General features: G+C 36.2%; 1 protein-coding gene across 1 annotated transcript in view; it reads left to right on the top strand.

The window, feature by feature from the left end:
* LOC116626774 (ATP-binding cassette sub-family A member 3-like) overlaps positions 1-21,023 on the top strand; it is a 199,460-nt gene extending 178,437 nt beyond the window's left edge. The window contains exons 30-32 of the mRNA XM_032396277.1: positions 2,915-3,040; positions 3,289-3,483; positions 20,715-21,023. Of these exons, the coding sequence (XP_032252168.1) occupies positions 2,915-3,040; positions 3,289-3,483; positions 20,715-21,023 (630 nt within the window). The remainder of the gene's footprint in view (positions 1-2,914; positions 3,041-3,288; positions 3,484-20,714) is intronic.
* Positions 21,024-21,775: the final 752 nt, after the last annotated feature.

The following is a 21,775-nucleotide window of genomic DNA, read 5'->3' on the forward strand; positions in this document are numbered from 1 at the left end:
CACTAATCAGTAGAACACAAAGACAGAAAATCAGTGAAGAACTGTAAGACACTATCTACCAACTAGATCTAGTTGACATTTATAGAACACACCCCATAATAATAGTGCACATGGAACCATCACCCAAAATACACCATTCACAATTTTAAAAGAATTGAAATAATGCAGTGTTTTCTGATCATCATGAAATTCGACTATGAATGAATAACAGAAATATAATGGGAAAACCCCTGTAGACATTGGGAAATTAAGCAACACACATCTCTGGAACCCATTCATCAAAGAGGAAATTGCAGAGGAAATTAAGAAATATTTTGAATTGAATGAAAATGAAAACACAACAGATCAAAATTTGTGGGATGTGACTAAAGCTGTGTTTTAATGGAAATTTAAAGTATTAAATGCTTATATTATTAATGAAAAAAGGTCCCATCTTATTTTATTTTTCTTTCCCTTCCTCTATGTTCATCTGTTTTGTTTCTTAAATTCCACATACAAATGAAATCATATGGTATTTGTCTTCCTGACTGACTTATTTCACTTAGCATAATACCCTCTAGTTCCATCTACATCATTGCAAATGGCAAGATTTCGTTCTTTTTGATGGCTGAGTGATATTTCATTGTATATATATACCACATCTTTATCCATTCATCTGTTGATGGACATATGGGGTCCTTCCATATTTTGGCTATTGTGGACATTGCCGCTATAAACATTGGAGTGCAGGTGCTCCTTCAAATCACTGTTTGTATCCTTTGGATAAATACCTAGTAGTGCAATTGCTGGGTCATAGGATAGCTCTATTTTTAAGTTTTTGAGGAACCTCCATACTGTCTTCCAGACTGGCTGCAACAGTTTGCATTCCCCTCAACAGTGTAAGAGGGTTCCCCTTTCTCCGCATCCTTGCCAACATCTGTTGTTTCCTGAGTTGTTAATTTTAGCCATTCTGAGAGGGAGGCAAACCATAAGAGATGCTGAACTCTAGGAAATAAACTGAGGATTGCTGGAGGGGAGGTGGTTGGGGGGAAGGGATAATTGGGTGATGGGTATTAAGGAGGGCACTAGATGTAATGAGCACCAGGTGTTATATGCAACTGATGAATCACTAAATTCTACCTCTGAAACTAAAAAAAAAAAGAAAGAAAGAAAGAAATATTCCCAGGTTAATAATTGAAACTTCCACCTCAATAAGCAAAAGAAGCAAAATATACTCAGAGCAGGCAGAAGTAAATAAAAATAAAAGAAATAAAACTGAAAACAGAAAAGCAGTTGAGAAAAATGAATGCAACCAAAAACTAATTAAAAAAAAGATTATAATTGATAAGCCTATAGCCAGAGTAATCATGAAATAGAAACATATTACCAATATGAGGACAAATGAAGGGTTATCACTATGGATACCACAGAAATTAAAATCCAGTCTATCTCATAAATTTGTAACCTTAGATGAAATAGAACAATTCCTAGAAAGACACAAACTATCAAAACTCACTCAAGAATAAACTAAATAGTTTTATTTCAAGTAAAGACATCATATACATAGTATAAAACCTCCAAAAAAGAAAACGCTAAGCCTGTATAATTTCACTTATGAATTCTACCAAAAAATTAAAGAAGAAATAGCATCAATTCTGCATTATTTCTTCCAGAAAGTAGAAGTGAGAACATTTTCCAATTCATTTTGTGAAACCATCATTACCCTAATACAGAAATGGAGAAATTATAAGAAACCAATATCCCTCAAGAACACAGACACACAAATTCTCAACAAAATATTCATAATAGAACCCAAGAATATATGGGAGGAATAATACACCATGAACAAGTGGGGTTTATTCCATGAATGTAAAGCTAGTTTAATATTTGAAAATTAATATTACCCACAATGTTAATCATCGCTTCTCGGCCTTTTGGCTAAGATCAAGTGTAATAATCTCAAGAAGAAAAACCACATGTTCATACCAATTATTGCAAAAAAAGCACTTGATAACATTCAACATCCATTTGTGATTTTTCAAAAAACTGCTAACCAAGAAAATAAAGGAAACATTTCAACCTGATAAGTGGCATCCACTTATATAGTCTACAGCAAACATAATGATGAAAGAGTGAATGTTTTCCCCCTAAGATCGAAAGCAGTGCAAGGATGTTCACTCTTACTATACATCCAATTTATCTAGACTGGAAAAGAAAAAAACACTTAAAGCAGCTCTCTTCTCACTCTTCTGACTAGCATGTTTACTGAGCTAAATATATTCTCCTGCTCCATTCCTCCTTAATGAAGTACTGTTAAATGAGTACTTGTTGCAAAAATAGACAATTCAAAATAATAAAGTTGTGCTCAAACACTACAAATTACTATTCACAAAACATGTCCTGTTGGTTCATTCCTACTTATCTCTCAATCAGCTCCCACTGCTGATAGCAGCTTTCTTCCTTCCCCACCCTACCTTCACTCTTTCAATAAATCCTTATTTATTCTTCAAGCTCTGACTTTGCCTATCAAGGGTATTTCCTTCAAAAAAGAAAGAATTCATTCTTTTTTTTTTTAACTTGGATCTCATGGTGTCTTCAACATATTTTATTTGTAACAAATCACACTAGACAACAATTAATAGTACCAGTGTGGCTTTTGTTTTCCATGAAGTGCTCATGTTATTGGCAAGAACATACTGCTTACTCACAGCTGTGGAAAAACTTGCTCTTGACTATGATTTCCAAATCTAAGCAAGTCAAGAATAAACTTGTGCATGAGAGTTCAGGAAATTGGTAGAAAGGCTCTTGGAAATCATGCAAACATTTTCTGACATCTTTGATATTACTTCCTTGGGTCAGCATTCAGAAGGTCACTCAGTTTAAACCAGATATCTAAAGTATATTCTTATCTGTGATTCTTGTCTTAAAAATATAGTCTACAGTGTCCTGTCAAACAATCAAGGACTATGAGGATGAAGATATAAAAAATGAAGAAAATAGAGCCCTGATACTGCCTCCCAAGTTAAGGAATACCCCACTCATTCTGAAAGAACTTACAAAGGTAACATCATTCAATAATCAACATTGCCCTGAACTGTAGCCCACAATTCCTGGCAAGAATTTATTGGTAGTACAACTAATCTATTGGAGTTCTATGGGACCTGTGTATATCTGGTAAAATAGAAGGCTGAGAGTGGAAGGGTGAAACTGTCACAGGTACCAGTCTACAGGGGTTTCAGGTTATGGTTGTAGTTGGCCCATAATCAGTGCTCCAGTACACTGTGGGGTTTTTTTTTCTTATTTTCTCAGGTTTATTATAAGTGTCCAGTTGTAAAGGCTGTAAGAAATATCTCCCTTGTAGTCCAGAAATCTGAGTGCTTTGGATTACTTGGATTAAATGGAGCTGGGAAAACCACTACATTCAAAGTATTGACTGGAGAGGAGACCACAACATCTGGAGCTGTGTTGATTGATGGCTTTAACATTACCAAAAATATCAGAAAGGTATTTCTGTTACTAATCACTGAGTTGTTACCCTAAGGGAGGAGGCAACTGGGCAAGTGGGTGGGGGACATGAAAGGGAAGCTGGAAGCACTAATATATATATTCTTTCCTCAAAAGTAACAGAATCCAGGGACAGCAATTGTCATGATAACATATTGAGTTTGGGAAAAGGCAATTAGTCTTTCTGTTTGAAACAAAGTCTGAGTATCTTTAGTGGGCCAAACTAGAAACAGGAAGAGCAGTTATTTCACTTAAACTGCTATGACACAGTTAAGAGTTTGGTATGAAACAATTATTAGAAAAAGTAGTTGTGAGCGTTATTAAGAAAGTCGAATTGAAGAGAAAGACATGTATCATATGACCTCACTGATATGAGGAATTCTTAATCTCAGGAAACAAACTGAGGGTTGCTGGAGTGGTGGGGGGTGGGAGGGATGGGGCGGCTGGGTGATAGACATTGGGGAGGGTATGTGCTATGATGAGCGCAGTGAATTGTGCAAGACTGTTGAATCACAGATCTGTACCTCTGAAACAAATAATACATTATATGTTAAAAAAGAAGAAGAAGAAGATAGCAGGAGGGGAAGAATGAAGGGGGGAAATTGGAGGGGGAGATGAACCATGAGAGACAATGGACTCTGAAAAACAAACTAAAGGTTCTAAAGGGGAGGGGGTGGGAGGATGGGTTGGCCTGGTGATGGTTATTAAGGAGGGCGTATTCTGCATGGAGCACTGGGTGTTATACGCAAATAATGAATCATGGAACACTACATCAAAAACTAATGATGTAATGTATGGTGATTAACATAACATAATAATTAAAAAAATAAATAAAAAGAAAGTGAAGAGCAAAAAAAAAAAAAAGAAAGTCGAATTGACAGGGTTTGGACTCCGTTTGGATGTGGCTTATAAGGAAAACTGATGATCTTAAGATATGGTCCAGGTTTCTATCATGAGCCAGTGAATAGGTGAAAGTTCCACTTACCAATATAGTAACACAGGGATGAGTGTGTTTGAAAGAGGCTATGTTGAGTGTAAGATACCTGTGACATATCCAAATGGGAGAACAGCCAACAGGCAGTTGGAATCTATGAATTGATATAAAGATATAAATTTGGGATTCATCAAAGTAAAGTGAAATTTAAACTGGATAGATAAGATAATCTATTGAGAGTATGTATAATAATGAGAAGAGAGATAGGGGCTGAATCCTGAGGACTCTCAACATTTCTAAGACAGAGAGAGAATAACTGATGAAAAAAATGGGGAGGATTAGTGAGATAGGAGGAAAATCTGGATAAAGTGTTATTGCACAATCCATGTGAAGAGAAAATGTCAAAAAGGAAATGAAACAGAAATGTCAGGCAAGATAGACCTGAATAGTGTACACTGGACATCATTGAAATCTGAAGCAGTGGGTTGACACACAGACAGGTGAGGATGGGGAAATAATGAATGTGGACAAACATAGAAGAAAGGCAGCTGTCAAACAAAAGAGGAAAAAGAGTGACACCCAGAGTTTTAGGAAATAACAAAGACAGAATCATAATTTCTAATAAGTAGTAACTAGGTCATGTTTATATAAATGAGGGGAAAGCAGTAAGAAGTTTAAAATATATAACAACAGGAGCTCTCTGAGAAAAGAGGGTATTCATTCAAATGAACCATAAATCAAAACAATATAAAAAGGTATACAAGTGAGTCTAATTCCCTCTCCTACCCACCTTTCCTTCATCCCTTCCCACAGGAAAAAAAAAAACAACACTTTTATCACACTACATATACTTTATGCATCCTCAATAAAATATAATGATCTATCTTCCATTTTACTACACAAAATGGAACATATTACACACAATCTTCTGGATCTTGCTGAAGTGCTTTCCGTATGTGTTTATACAAATTATACAAATCTATATATGTTTATACAAGCAATTTTTGCAAATGCCTATTTCCATAAACCAACCACAACAGAGTATACGATCAACTCTTGGATTTTTGCCAGTCTGGTAGATTTTTTCATCTTTGGTATAGTTTTAATTTTTCTCTTATTATAAGTGAGGTTGCATAATTTAAGATTTTTATTTATTTTATTTATTTGACAGAGAGAGAGATAGCGAGAGAGGGAACACAAGCAGGGGGAGTTGGAGAAGGAGAAGCAGGCTTCCAGCTGAACAGGGAGCCCGATGCAGGGCTCGATCCCAGGGCCCTGGGATCCTGACCTGAGCCGAAGACAGACACTTAACGACTGAGCCACCCAGGTGCCCCTGCATAACATTTTAAAGAAAAATTTTATATAATAAAGGTGTACAACATGATGGCATATATATATATAATGGTTACTTTAGACAAGCTAATCAACACGTCTTCTCCTCACCTAACCTTTTTTTTTTTTTTATGTAATGAGAGTACCTGAAAGCTACTCTCCTAGCAAATGAATGGATAAAGAGGATGTGGTATATATAAATATATACAATGAAATATTACGCAGCCATCCAAAAAAATCAAATCTTGCCATTTGCAACAATGTGGATGGAACTAGAGGGTATTATGCTAAGTGAAATTAGTCAATCAAAGAACGACAATTATCAAATGATCTCACTGATATGTGGAATTTAAGGAACAAAACAGAGGACCATAGGGGAAGAGAGGGAGACAAACCATAAGAGACTCTTTTTTTTTTTTTTTTTTTTTAAGATTTTATCTATTTATTTAACAGAGACTCTTAATCATAGGAAACACACTGAGGGTTGCTGGAGGGGAGGGGGATGAAGGGATGGGGTAACTGGGTGATGGACATTAAGGAGGGCATGTGATGTAATGAGCACTGGGTATTATATAAGACTGATGAATCATGGACCTGTACCTCTGAAACTAATACATTATATTTTAATTAATTGAATTTAAATTTTAAAAATGTTTTAAAAAATAAAAAATTAATCAACTTTGCATCCCAGCAATAAATTTCATTTGCTCAAAATATATAATCTTTTTGATGTGTTGTTCAATTTGGTTTGCTAGTATTTTATTGAGGATTTTGCATCTATGTTCATCAGAGATATTGGCCTATAGTTTTTTTTTGTTTTTTTTTTTTCTTTTAGTGTCTTTTTGTGGTTTTGGTCTCAGGGTGAGGCTGGCCTCAGAAAATGAGTTTGGAAGTATTCCTTCCTCTTGAATTTTTTAGAGAAATTTAAGAATGATTAGTACTAACTCTTTGAATGTTTGGTAGAATTCAGCCATGAAGCCATCTGGTCCTGGGCTTTTCTTCATTGGGAAGATTTTGATTACTATTTTAATCTCCTTACTTATTAGGTCTCTTTGGGCTCTCTATTTCTTCTTAATTCAGTTTTGGCAAGTGTATTTTTCTAGGAATTGATCCATTTTTCTAGGTTATACAATATGTTCAATATATTTGGTCCTGATAGTCCCTTATAATCATTGTTATATCTGAAATACCCTTTGTAATATCTCTGCTTTCATTTCTGATTTTATTTATGTCTTTTCTCTTTTTTCTTAGTCTTACTGATTTTGTTTATTGTTTCAAAACTAACTTTTAGTTTCATTGATTTTTTTCTATTCTTTTTCATTTCTCCAGATCTTTATTATTTTTACTTCTGCTAACCTTAGGTTTCACTTCTTCTAGTTCCTTCGAGTATAAAGTTAGGGTGTTTATTTGAGATCTCTTTTCTTTTTAAATATATGTGTTCATTACTTAAATGTTTTTCTTAGTACTGCTTTGCTGTATCCTATAAGTTTTGATGAGTTGTTTTTAATTTTCCTTAGTCTCAAGATATATTTTAAATTCCCGGGGCGCGTGGGTGGGTCAGTCGTTAAGCGTCTGCCTTGGGCTCAGGTCATGATCCCAGCGTCCTGGGATGCAGCCCAGCATCGGGCTCCCTGCTCCACCGGAAGCCTGCTTCTCCCTCTCCCGCTCCCCCTGCTTGTGTTCCCGCTCTCGCTATTTCTCTCTGTATCAAATAAATAAAATCTTTTAAAAAAAAAAAGATATATTTTAAATTCCCTTTTCATTTTATCTTTCACCCAGTGATTATTCAAGAGTGTGTTTTTTAGTTTCCACATATTTGTGAATTTTCCTGTTTTGTTGTTGTTACAGACTTCTAGTTTCATTCCACTATGGTCAGAAAAGATACATGGTATGATTTCAATCTTCTCAAATTTATTAAGACTTTTTTGGTGACCTAATATGTGGATCTTTCCTGGAGAATGTTCTATGTGCACATGACAAGAATGTATGTTCTTCTGCTGTTGGGTGGAAAGTTCTGTATGTGTCTGTTAGGTCCATTTGGTCCATAGTGTTGTTCAAGTCTACTGTTTTTTGTTGATTTACTATCTAGAAGTTCTATCCAGTATTAAAGGTGGGGTATTGAAATCTCTTACTATTATTCTATTGCTGTCAATTCCTCCTTTGGAACTGTTAATATTTTCTTTATATACTTAGGTATTCTGACGTTGGGTGCATATATATTTACAAATGTTACATATTCCTGTTGATTTGACCCTTTTACCATTATGTAATGACCTTCCATGTCTCTAGAGATAATTTTTGCTTTATTTTTTTAAAGATTTTATATTTTTTCCTGAAACTATTCTTTTTTTATTATATTCAGTTAGCCAACATATAGTACATCATTAGTTTTTGATGTAGTGTTCAACAATTCATTAGTTGCATATAACACCCAGTGCTTTAGCTTTAAAGTTTACTTTGTCTGATTAGTATTACCATTCCTGCTATATTTTGGTTACCATTTGCATGGAATATCTTTTTCCATCCCTTCACATCCAGCCTATGTGTGTCTTTGAATCTAATATGAGTTTATTGTGGATAACAACAGTTGGATTCTGGTTATTTATGCATTCAGCTACTCTGTGTCTTTTTATTGGGGACTTAGTCCATTTACATTTAAAATGATTATTGATAGAGGATTTACTATTGCCACTTTGTAAATTATCTGTCAGTTTTGTAGTTATTTTGTCCCTCTTTTTCTCTTTTGCTGTTTTCCCTTGTGTTTTGTTGTTGTTGTTTTGTATTGATAGGTTTTGACTCCTTTCTCTTTATGTGTATAACTTCTATTGCTATTTTCTTTGTGTTTACCAAGGGGTTTACATAAAATATCTTATGTCTATTTTAAGCTTATAATACCTTGTGATAAATTGCACAAGAACTCTTAAATTTCAGGGCGCCTGGGTGGTTCAGTCAGTTGAGCGTCTAATTCTTGGTTTCAGCATGGGTCATGATCTCATGGATTATGAGATGGAGTCCTGTGTGTGGCTCCCCAGTCAACGGGGAGTATGCTTGGAAATTCTCTCCCTCTGACCCTCCCCCCCCCTTCTCTCTCTATCTCTCTCTCACATACATACACATGAATAAATAAATCTTTTTTAAAAAGAACTGTTAACTCTCTTTTTCTTATTTAAATTCAATTTAATTAACATATAGTGTACTATTAGTTCGAGACATAAAATTTAGTGATTCATCACTTGCTCATTCCATCAAGTGTCCTGCTTAATGCCTATCACCCAGTTACCCCATCCCCCACCCACCCCCCCTCCAGTAACCATTTGTTTCCTATAGTTAAGAGTCTCTTATGAGGGCACATTCTGCATGGAGCACTGGGTGTTATGCACAAACAATGAATCATGGAATACTACATCAAAAACTAATGATGTAATGTATGGTGATTAACATAACAATAAAAATTTTTTTAAAAAAGAGTCTCTTATGTTTTGTCTCCCTCTCTGCTTTCATCTTATTTTATTTTTCCTTCCCTTCCCCTATGTTCATCCATTTTGTTTCTTAAAGTCCACATATGAGTGAAATCATATCGTATTTGTCTTTCTCTGACTGACTTATTTCACTTAGCATAATACCCTCTAGTTCTGTCCATGTCATTGCAAATGGCAAGAGTTTGTTCTTTTTGATGGCTGAGTAATATTTCATTGTATGTATGTGTGTATCTTCTTTATTCATTCATCTGTCAATGGACATCTGGACTCTTTCCATAGATAGTTATTGTGGACACTGCTGCTATAAACATTGAAGTACATGTGCCCCTTCAAATCACTATGTTTGTATCCTTTGGATAAATACCTAGTAGTGCAATTGCTGGGTCATAGGGTAGCTCTTTTTTAAACTTTTTTGAGGAAGCTCCATTCTGTTTTCCAGACTGGCTGCACCAGCCCCATTCCCACCAACCATGTGAGACAGTTCCCCTTTTTCCACATCTTCGCCAACATCTGTTGTTTCCTAACTTGTTAATTTTAGCCATTCTGACTGGTGTGAGGTGGTATTTCATTGTGGTTTTGATTTGTATTTCCCTGTTGTGATGTGGAGCCTTTTTTCATCTGTCTGTTGGCCATTTGTATGTTTTCTTTGGAAAAATGTCTATTCATGACTTCTGCTCATTTCTTGACTGGATTTTTTGGGTTTTGGGGTGTTAAGTTTGAGAAGTTCTTTATAGATTTTGGGTACTAGCCCTTTGTCTGATAAGACATTTGAAAATATCTTCTCCCATTCTGTAGGTTGCCTTTTAGTTTTGTTGACTGTTTCTTTTGCTGTGCAAAAGCTTTATATCTTGATGAGGTGCAAATAGTTCATTTTTGCTTTTGTTTCCCTTGCCTTTGAAGACATGTCTAGCAAGAACTTGCTGTGGCTGAGGTCAAAGAGGTTGCTGCCTGTGTTCTTCCTCTAGGATTTTGATGGATTCCTGTCTCACATTGAGGTCTTTCATTCATTTTGAGTTTATTTTAGTGTATGGTATAAGAAAGTGGTCCAGTTTCATTCTTCTACATGTGGCTGTCCAATTTGCCCAGCACCATTTATTGAAGAGGCTGTCTTTTTCCCGTTGGATATTTTTTCCTGCTTTGTCAAAGCTTAGTTAACCAGAGAGCTGAGGGTCCATTTCTGGGTTCTCTATTCTGTTCCATTGATCTATGTGTCTGTTTTTATGCCATTACCATACTGTCTTGATGATTACAGCTTTGTAATACAGCTTGAAGTCCAAAATTGTAATGCCTCCAGCTTTGGTTTTCTTTTTCAACATTCCTTTGGCTATTCCGGGTCTTTTCTGCCTCCATATGAATTTTAGGGTTGTTTGTTCCAGCTCTGTGAAAAATGTTGATGGTATTTTGATAGGAATTGCATTGAATGTATAGATTGCTTTGGGTAGCATAGACATTTTCACAATATTTGTTCTTCCAATCTATGAGCGTGGAATGTCTTTCCTTTTCTTTGTGTCTTCCTCAATTTCTTTCATAAGTGTTCTATAGTTTTCAGAGTACAGATCCTTTACTTCTTTGGTTAGGTTTATTCCTAGGTATCTTATGGGTTTTGGTGCTATTGTAAATGGGATCAATTCCTTAATTTCTCTTTCTTCAGTTACGTTGTTAGTGTATAGACATGCACCTGATTTCTGTGCATTGATTTTGTAACCTGCCACACTGCTGAATTCCTGTATGAGATCTAGCAATTTTTGAGTGGAGTCTTTTTGGGTTTTCCACTTGGAGTATCATGCCTTCATCGAAGAGTGAGAGTTTGCCTTCTTCTTTGCCAATTTGGATGCCTTTTATTGCTTTTTGTTCTCTGGTTGATGAGGGTAGGACTTCTAGTACTATGTTGAACAAAAGTGGTGAGAGTGGACATCCCTGTCGTGTTTCTGACCTTAGGGGAAAAGTTCTCAGTGGCAGGAGCAAACTTCAGCACAGCTTGCTGGCCAGTATTCCTAGAGGGTAAGACACTGACATCAGCCAGGTTTTCAGTGGCAGCATTGGCATGAGCTGTCAGCAGGAACTTCTCAGGTTCTCTTAAGATTTATGATATAGATGCTATCACTTTTCCTTTTGTAGATGTTCTGCTCCATTTGGAAGTCAAAGTTGGTGCCACATCTTCCTTCTTCATTTGCAGGACATCAAGGGCTCCAGACATTATGAAAGTTTTCCTTTAAGTTATGACAGTATCTCCTCTCTGGCTTGCATGGAAAAGCTGGCCATTATTTCTTTGAATAAACTTTCTGCCCCTTCTCTGTCTCTCTCTGTTTTCTGGGACTCCCATAGTGCAAATATCGGTACACTGGTGGTATCTCATAAATCCCTTAAATTATCATCCCTCTTTTTCATTCTTTCTTCTTCTCTGGATGATTCCCACTGGCTTGTCTTTGAGTTCACTGATCCTTTCTTGTATGTCATTTGGTCTGATGTTGATCCCTGTTGTTGAATTTTCAGTTCAGTTATCAGATTCTTCACCTCTGTGATTTATGTTTCATATTTTTAATATTTTATCTCTTTGTTGAAATTCTCACTTTGTTCATGTACTGCTCTCCTGACCTCAGTGAGCATCTTTATGACCATTATTTTGAATTCTCTGTCAGGTAAATCATTTATCTCCATCCCATTAGGGTCAGTTTCTGGAGATTTATCTTGTTCCTTTTTTGTTCTTTTATTTCTTGTTCTTCATTTTCCTTGGCTCTTTGAATTGTTTTCTACCCATTATATAAAACAGCTATCTCTCCTAGTCTTAACAGACTGGGCTTGTGGAAGCTAATAGGAGATAACCCTTGCCAATCAGCCCAGCTAGAGATATGGGTGCCTCTCCAAGCTTTGTCCTTGTCCAAACTGCCATCTTTGTTCTTAGTGGTCCCTGGGAGATTAGGTTATGCCAAGTTTCATCAGTGCTCTGAAGGCAGGGGGAAGGTGCACACCCTATTCAGGCTCTTGGAGTACTACAAAGTGCCTGCCCCATCAGCTCCTAGATGCAAGATAATTAGAATCCTAATCTTCAGGCAGCAACTGGGTAAGTTGGAATGTTAGGTACACAGTCTAGCCCCTTTTAGGGAGAAACAAATAACTGGGTGCTTTTGCCTGCTCTCTCTGTCCCTAGCCAGGGGGAATAGCTGCTGGGAGTGCTTGTGTGCCTATTTAAAGCCACCTCTTTGGTCTCTGTGGTCCTAGGGGACTAGCAAATGCTGAAGACCATTAGCTCGAGAGTTAGCTGATTTAGAAGCCAGTTCCATAGGTGGCAGCTGTAAAAGTTGGGGTGCTAGATATGTGGACAAATTCCTTTCACAGAGAAGCTAGAAACTTGATTTTATCATTAGAGGAAGCCATAGAGAGAAGGCACAGGAAATGCCTGCATACTCATTCAGGCTCCTGAAAGACTACTAATTACCTGTCCTCTAAGCTCCCAAATGCAGACTAAGTGGAAGCACAACTCTCAGGCAGCAGTTGGGAAATTTTCAGTCTAACCCATTACAGGGAGACTATGGGAACAAGATGTTTTTCCCCTTTCCCTCTGCACTGAGCCTGAGTGTATAGCCACAGCAAATGATTACATGCTTATTTAAAATCACCTCCTTGGGGTGCCTGGGTGGCTCAGTCATTAAGCGTCTGCCTTCAGCTCAGGTCATGATCCCGGGGTCCTGGGATCGAGTCCCACATCGGGCTCCCTGCTCAGCAGGGAGTCTGCTTCTCCCTCTGACCCTCCCCCTTCTCATGTGCTCTCTCTCATTCTCTCTCTCTCAAATAAATAAATAAAATCTTAAAAAAACATAAAAATAAATAAAAAAATAAAAATAAAAAATAAATAAAATCACCTCCTTGACTCTTAATTATAGAGAACAATCTGATGGTTACCAAAGGGGAGTTGGGGGTGGGGAAGTGGCTCAAACAGGTGATGGAGATTAAGGTGTACCCTTGTCCTGATGAGCACCAGGTGATGTATGGAACTGTTGAATTACTACACTGTACACCTGAAACTAATATAACACTGTATGTTAACTAACTGGAATTAAAATAAAAACTAAAATAAAATAAATTTTAAAAATAAAATAAAATAAATAACATCTTTGCTTTCTGTGGTCCTGGAGACAAATAAATGTCAAGCCATGCCAGCTCTCAGAGCTGGGTAATTTGTGATCCAGTCCCTTAGGTGGCAGGCATAGAAGTTGAGGAATTAGATATGTGGCCCTGGGCGCCTACCTAGCTCAGGTGGTGGAGCATGTGACTCTTCTCTCTAGGTTGTGAGTTTAAGTCCCACATTGGGTGTACAGATTACCAAAAAGTAAACTTAAACAAAAATGTTTACTTCTTATAGGGTGACTTCCAACTTAGCAACCGCACTTACTAAGGTCACAATGACTTCCCCTCTGTCTTAGTTGGCTAACTTCTCTCCATTCTTCAGGTTTTAGTTAAAAATAAATAAATAAATAAAAAGATGTGTGACCCGAAGCTTTCACTCCTCAGGGAGAGGCTAGAAGTTGGGATTCCCTCCTAACTGTAAGGCACTATGCTAGGAGTAGGATATATGGAACAAGTGTTTCTCAGCTTTTCCTACCCATTTTGATGTGGGTATTTTCTGTCACCCAACATGTAGGAGTGTCTTAATTTTTTTCTGTATTTCTCTCAGAAGTATTTGAACCATACGCATCTGTTTATTTGGTGCATCCATGGAGAGGGAAAGTGAGGAGCTTCCTATTCCACCATCTTGCTGACATCATCCCAGCTTTTTATATGTTTAAAAGTCTTTTGCATTTCCTTTCCTATGAATAGTCTATTTACATCCTTTATACATCTTTAAATTATTGACATTTTTCTTTATTTTTGAGTTCTTCATATATTATCATTTTCTGCAATATGAGTTTCAAATATATTTTGTGTTTGCTTCTTGACTTGGCTCATACTGTTTTTGTCCTGCAAAAATGTTTAGTTAAGTAAATATATCACTCTTTCTCTCTTATAGCCACTTAATTCCTAGTCATTGTTAGAGTAAAACTCATTAGCCAAAGATCACTAGAAACACACCTGTAAGGGCGCCTGGGTGGCTCAGTCAGTTAAGCATCTGCCTTCCGCTCAGGTCATGATCCCAGGGTCTGGGGTAGAGCCCTGAGTCGGGCTCCCTGCTCAGTGGGGGATCTGTTTCTCCCTTTCTCTCTCCCTCAGCCTCTCCCCCTGCTCATGCTCACTCTCTTGCTCTCTCAAATAAATACAATCTTTAAATAAAAAAAAAGAAACTTACCTGTAGTCAAAAATATTAAGTTTATTTACCTAACTGCAGCAAAGGGAAATGCACAACAGAGGAACTAGAGGGGTCTCAGTAAGAGGAGAGGGGATTATTACAAGATTTGGGTTTGTGCTGGGAATTAGAAAGAATCAGAGATTGGAAGCTGTCAAGAAGTATGGGAAATTAGTGATTATTGGTATTTCCAGCCAGAGGCAGAAAGATTAAAGCAAGGTTAGAGATGTCATTAGAAAAATAAAAGCAGCAATCACATATGTTAGCCAGAGGAGAGAGTTGCTTAGTTATTTTTGTGATTGGAGAATATCCTTGTTTCTGTCTCATTTCAGACAAAGTTATGGAGTGGTCATATTTCAATCTTGTTCCACCACAGTTAAGGAGGTGCCGTGTTTAATTATTGTTCCTAGTCTATAAGAATTGTTTATGTTTTGCCTAGGATACCATATGTGTCCAAGATAGATTTCCTGTTAGATGAATCATGTTAAGAAAGTAGTCATTTATTTTCATTTTTGAGTGCTTTTGAGTATTAAATTATGTCAAATACATTTTCACCATCTATGAAGAAAGTTATACTATTTTTTCCTTTTATCTCTTAATAGGATAAACTTATATAAATTTTCTGATATTAATCCATCATTGCACCCTGAAATAAATTCCAGTTGTTCCTAAGAGATTGTATCAGGAGGCTGCTGAATTTCTATAGTTATTTTTTTAGGAGTTTACATCAATATTCAGAAGTGAGATCAGACTTTTATATCCAGCAAAACTATCCTTTAAAAGTAAAGGTAGTTTTGGGGGACCTGGGTGGCTCAGTCATTTGGGTGTCCAACTCTTGATTTCAGCTCAGGTCATGATCTTAGGGTCATGAGATTGAGCCCCATATTGGGCTCTGCACTGAGTATGAAGCCTGCTTAGGATCCTCTCTCTCTCCCTCTCCTAAAATAAAAAGAAAAAATAAATTCACACGCAAAATAAATAAATAAATAAATAAATTCACATATATAAGTGATGATTTTCAGAATAAGAGAATTCAATGTTACAGTAAAAGGGCAAAGATTGACAGTTGGATAAAAATAAAGAAAGAAAATTTAAACTATATCCTCCTTACAATGGGCATATTTTAAAACATAAGGAAAGTTTGAAAGTAAATGAAGAGAAAAAGATATGCTGTGCTCATACTAATCAAAAGAACAGGGATAGCTATATTAATATTAGGTAAAACTTTATAGCAGAAATCATTACTAGCATTAGAAAAGTGTAACTACATAATTTTTATCAAAAAGCCAGTTAAAAATGTTAGGTGTCTAAGAATATAGTCTCAAAATATATAAAGCATAAAAAGGAGAAGGAATTCAAGAAGAAATAGACATTCATGGTCACAGTAGATAATTTTAACATATTTCTCTCTCATTGTGATAGAAAAAGGACATTAAAAATCATTAATGCTGTATAATGTTTGAATAAAACAATTAGTAGACTAAATCTAAAGAAATATATAAAGCATTGTATACCCAACAACTAAAGAATGATGATATTTTTTCATATACACAGGAATATTTATTTAGTAGAACTGCTCATATGTTGATTAAGGCAAGTCTCAATAAATTTCAAAGATATAAAAAGATATATAAATAGTTATTTATAAAAGATACCATTAGAACAATACAAACCTTTGTAAATACTGGAATGAAAAAAAGGGAATAAATCCCAGTCATATAAATAAATATAAATAGATCTAAACCACCCATTGTAAAAAAAGATTTTAAAATTGCAATTCCAAATAAAAGTCAAATTCATGCTAACCTCAAGACACTCCTTATGCAATGATTCAGAAATATTGAAAATAAAATGGGAAGAGTATGAAATTAGGAGTCTCAGCCTTAATATAAAACAAGGTGGAATTCAAACCTAAGAGCATCAAAAGTTACCCAAAAAAAAGGCATTAATACTAAAATATAACATTTATAATCGAGATAGAAAAGTTATGAATATTTCTGTACCAAATGACAGGCAACCTCTGTAAGGCAGAAATTACAGGAGATATGAGAAAAAAAAACCATATAATACATGAGATGTTTAATTCTCTTCTTTTAGTCCAAGATAGATTATGTCAGTAGAGAATAAACATGGACAAAGAATACATAAGTGATAAAGTCAATTTGGTAAACATGATCAATATCTGTCTAATTCTATATCCTTCAAAAATAATTCATTTGTGAATATGACCATTTTTGCATACATTTAAAAATACATATATGTTCTCTGATTGTAACTGAATAAAACAAGAAAAAACAAAATCAGAATATGAAAACACCCTCCCTCCCTTTTGAAATTTCTTAAAGATTATTTTTTTCTTTGTAATTAATCTCTACACCTGACATGGGTCTTAAACTCACTACCCTGAGATCAAGAGTCACACACTCCACCAACTGAGCCAGCCAGGCGCCCCCTACCCCTTTTGAAATTTAAAAAATAATTTTAGGTGATTCTTGCTTTCAATCAAGAATTACAAAAATTTCTAGAAAATAATGAAAATATTATTTATCAGAAACTATGAGATGTAATAAACAACTACTGGGAGAATAATGTGTATATACATTATACACTCATTTCAGTAAGAAAGAAAAAAAAGGGGTGCCTGGATGTCTCAGTCAGTTAAGCATCTGCCTTTGCTCAGGTCATGATCTCAGCATCCTAAGATTGAGCCCAGAGTTGGGCTTCCGGCCCGGCAGGGAGCCTGCTTCTCCCTCTCTGTCCGCCTGCTTGTGCTCTCTCTCTTTATCATATAAATAAATGAAATCTTAAAAAAAAAGAAAAAGAGGGGCGCCTGGGTGGCTCAGTCGTTAAGCGTCTGCCTTCGGCTCAGGTCATGATCATAGTGTCCTGGGATCGAGCCCCGCATCAGGCTCCCTGCTCGGCGGGAAGCCTGCTTCTCCCTCTCCCACTCCCCCTGCCTGTGTTCCCTCTCTCGCTGTGTCTCTCTCTGTCAAATAAATAAAATCTTTAAAAAAAAAAAAAAGAAAGAAAAAGAAACAACTGAAACACATGACTCATTAAAAAAATGAATGGAAGGAAAATATATAAAAATGTACACAAGTACATAAATTAATAACTAAAAATATAAAGCCAGCTAACCAACAATTAAATCAAGACAACTAGAACTTCATAAAAATAAAGAAATGGGTAAACCTGCCCCCACAAAAGGAGATATAAATACTTTCAAAAAAATGATAAGTTAGTGCTGCTATAAACATTGGAGTGCATGTATCCCTCTGAAATAGTATTCTTCTATTCTTTTGGTAAATACCTAGTAGTGCAATTACTGGATCATATTTTTAACTTTTTGAGCAACTTCTGTACTGTTTTCCAGAGTTGCTGCACCTGTTTGTATTCCCGCCAGCAGTGCAAGGGTCCCCCTTTCTCCACATCCTCGCCAACACCTGTTGTTTCCTGTGTTGTTGATTTTAGCCATTCAGACAGGTGTGAGGTGGTATCTCATTGTAGTTTTGATTTGTATTTCTCTGAGGATCAGTGATGTCATAGCAACATTATCTACAATTGCCAAATTATGGAAACAGCCCAACTGTCCATCAAATGGTGAATGGATAAAGAAGATGTGTGTGTGTGTGTGTGTGTGAGCGTGCACAATGGAATATTACTCAGCCATAAAAAAATGAAATCTTGCCATTTGCAACAACATGGATGGAGCTAGAGAATATTATGCTAAGCAAAACAAATCAGTCAGAGAAAGACAAATACCATATGATTTCACTCATATGTGGAATTTAAGAAACAAAACAAATGAACAAAGGGGGAAAAAATAGGCAAACCAAGAGACAGACTCTTACCTATAGAGAACAAATTGATGGTTACCAGAGGAGAGGTGGGTGGGAGAATGGGTGATGGGGATTAAGGAGTGTATTGTTGTGATGAGCACTGGGTATTATACGGAAGTGTTGAATCATTATATTGTATACCTGAAACTGATATTACACTGTATGTTAACTCACTGGAATTTATTTTTTTTAAAGATTTTATTTATTTGACAAAGAGAGACACAGTGAGAAACACAAGCAGGGGGAGTGGGAGAGGGAGAAGCAGGCTTCCCGCTGAGCAGGGCGTCCTATGCGTGGTTGGATCCCAGGACCCTAAGGACCATGACCTGAACCAAAGGCAGACGCTTAATGACTGAGCCACCCAGGCGCCCCGCTAACTGGAATTTAAATAAAAACTTTTAAAAAAATAAATAAGAAACACAAAGTATAAAAAAAAAGAAACAAAAAGCACTTGAATTCCATGCAAATAAAATTTAAATTTTTTATAAGATTTTATTTAATTTTTATTTGAGAGAGAGAGAGCACGTGGAGGAGCAGAGGAAGAGGGACAAATAGACTCCACAATGAGCATAGAGCCTAATGTGGGGCTTGACCCCATGACCCTGAGATCATGACCCAAACCAAAACCAAGAATCAGACACTCAACCAATTGAGCCACCCAGGTGCCCCAATAAAATTTAAATTTTTAACGGAACTCATAACTTTCTAACTACAAAAAAAAATATTAAAACTGATGTCAGAAGAAATAGAAAATAGAAAACTGAAACTTTCACAATTTTTATAGAAATAAACTTGTCAAAGATTCACTCTTCAATGAAATAAGAAAAGTCCCAGATGGCTTCATAGAGGGTGTTCCATAAGCTTTTAAAAAAGTAGATAACCCTCGGTGGCTCAGTCGGTTAAGCGTCTGCCTTCAGCTCAGGTCATGATCCCAGGGTCCTGGGATCGAGTCCCTCATCGGGCTCCCTGCTCAGGGGAGAGCCTGCTTCTCCCTCTCCCTCTGCCCCTCCCCCTGCTTGTGCTCTCACTCCCTTTCAAATAAATAAATAAAATCTTTTTTAAAAAATAAAGAGCAGATAAGAACAATGGTATTTAAATGTTCAGATCCTAGAAAAATTAAAACTGAACAATATAAAATAAAAATATACTTAAAAATAAAGTTTACATATAAGTGAGATCATACTGTGTCTTTCTCTGTCTGACTTATTTCATGTAGCATAATACCCTTAAGGTCCATCCATGTTGTCACAAATGTCAGAATTTCTATATTTTTTATGGCTGAATAATATTTCATTATATAGATATACCATATTTTCTTTATCCATTCAATCATCATTGGACTCATGTTTTCATGTCTTGGCTATTGTAAACAATGCTGCAATGAACAGCAGATACCTTTTTTAGTTAGTGCAGATATCTTTTTGAGTTAGTGTTTGTGTTTCCTTCAGATAAATACCCAGAAATGGAATTAGTGGATCATATGGTAGTTCTATGTTTAATCTTTTGAGGAACCCCCAAACTGTTTTCCCTACTGGCTGTACCAATATATATTCCCACCAGCAGTGCACAGGTTTCCCTTTTCTCCACATCCTCACCAACATTTTTTTATCTCTTGTCTTTTTTATAATAGCCATTCTAATAGGTGTGAGGTGTTTGTATTTCACTCATTATTAGTGATACTGAGCACCTTTTCATGTACCTGTTGGTCATCTGGATGTCTTCTTAAAAAAATATCTGTTCAGATCCATTTTTTAATCAGATTGTTTGTTTGCTATTGAGTTGTATAAGTTTTTTATGTATTTTGGATATTAAACCCTTATCAGATATATAATTTGCAAATATTTTTTCCCATTCAGTAGGTTACCCTTTCATTTTATTCATGGTTTCCATTGCTGTGCAGGAGCTTTTTAGTTTGATGTTGTCTGACCTATTTTTGTATTTTTTATGTATATAAAGACACATGTATGATATATATCATATAATTCTTATCTATGAGAGTGTTGGCCTGATAGACGTTCCTTGGCCATTACTGGAAATAAAATCCTATATATTATTTTAATTGATTTAATAGAAGAGTTCTTTCCTAATGATATTTAAATAGGCAACTTCCTCTAACAAAATTCTGTCTTGGGTACATAGGAGTGCACACTGGATATGTGTTGATAATTCCAGTTAGAGATGTTAGTATTCCATCTTACTACAGTGGGTTCCACCTAGAAAAGAAATAATCCTTGTTGGGAGCTCTTTGGGTATCAAACCTTCTTAGCAACATGGGCTAGAAAACCAGGTTTTCTATCTCATCCATTTAACTATATGCTCAGTGGAATAATTGACTTGGGTCTATTCTTATGATTACTCTCTTGATTCAGATTAGGTCAAGAATTGGCTACTGTCCTCAAGATGACCCCATGCTCAACCACATGACAGGTCAGGAAATGCTGATGATGTATGCCAGGCTTCAAGGGGTCCCTGAGCCAGACATTTACAAGTATGTGGAAACCTTTTTGTATGCAATGCACCTGGAAACAAATGCTGATGAGTTTGTCCACATATACAGGTCAGACATAATGCTGTTGCAGTTAAACTGCCTACTTGTGTTTCTACTGTTTAGAATGAATGCCTGCAAACTCAACCTGATCTATCCGTCACACAGGGGCAATGACTGTGAAATAGCCTAATGTCCTGTCAGGGTTCAGATGTCAGGAATGAGGCAGATTCCACTTATATGAATTTAACCTTTTGCAGACATAAGCTGTAGACTTTGCATTTCATAAAAAAGTACCTTCATCCTTACGTCTTTATTGTTTTTTCTTTCCCCAAAACAAAATTGTTTTACCAATAATGATGCTGAAATAAATTACCAAGGAAAAAGTCATTTCAATGAAAATGAATTGATATATACATCTGGACTTGGGCTTGCTGCTGCTTTGTGAGTCATATCAAATCAGCATTCTGTATACATGAGCTAATTCCTATGAATTAATGACATGTGTACCCTTATCTTCTTTCTCCTCTACTTTCTCCTTTGACAATAAAGTGAAGGAAACAGACGTAGACTGAATACTGCTATTGCCCTAATGGGAAAGTCCTCAGTTGTCTTCCTGGATGAGCCATCTACTGGCTTAGACCCAGTAGCCAGGCATCTGCTGTGGGACACAATTACATGGATGTGTAGAAGAGGCAAAGCTATCGTTATAACTTCCCACAGGTATGACCCTTTGGGAAGCTTGGTTGAAAGTTAAAAAAAGTATAGGAGGGCCTTAGGTGGAGCCAGAAATAAAGACAGTGAATGCTTAAATATATGAGCTACATAGGAAAGACTGTAGGTAGAGGCTAATTCTTGACTGATGCCAAGAATCCTCAGTTGAATTCAGTAGTCCAGAAATGACAGAAGATAGGAAGTTAAGGAACTTTTCCTATTGTTATTTAG

The sequence above is a fragment of the Phoca vitulina genome, unplaced genomic scaffold, assembly GCF_004348235.1.
Source record: "Phoca vitulina isolate PV1807 unplaced genomic scaffold, GSC_HSeal_1.0 scaffold90, whole genome shotgun sequence".
NCBI lineage: Eukaryota > Metazoa > Chordata > Mammalia > Carnivora > Phocidae > Phoca > Phoca vitulina.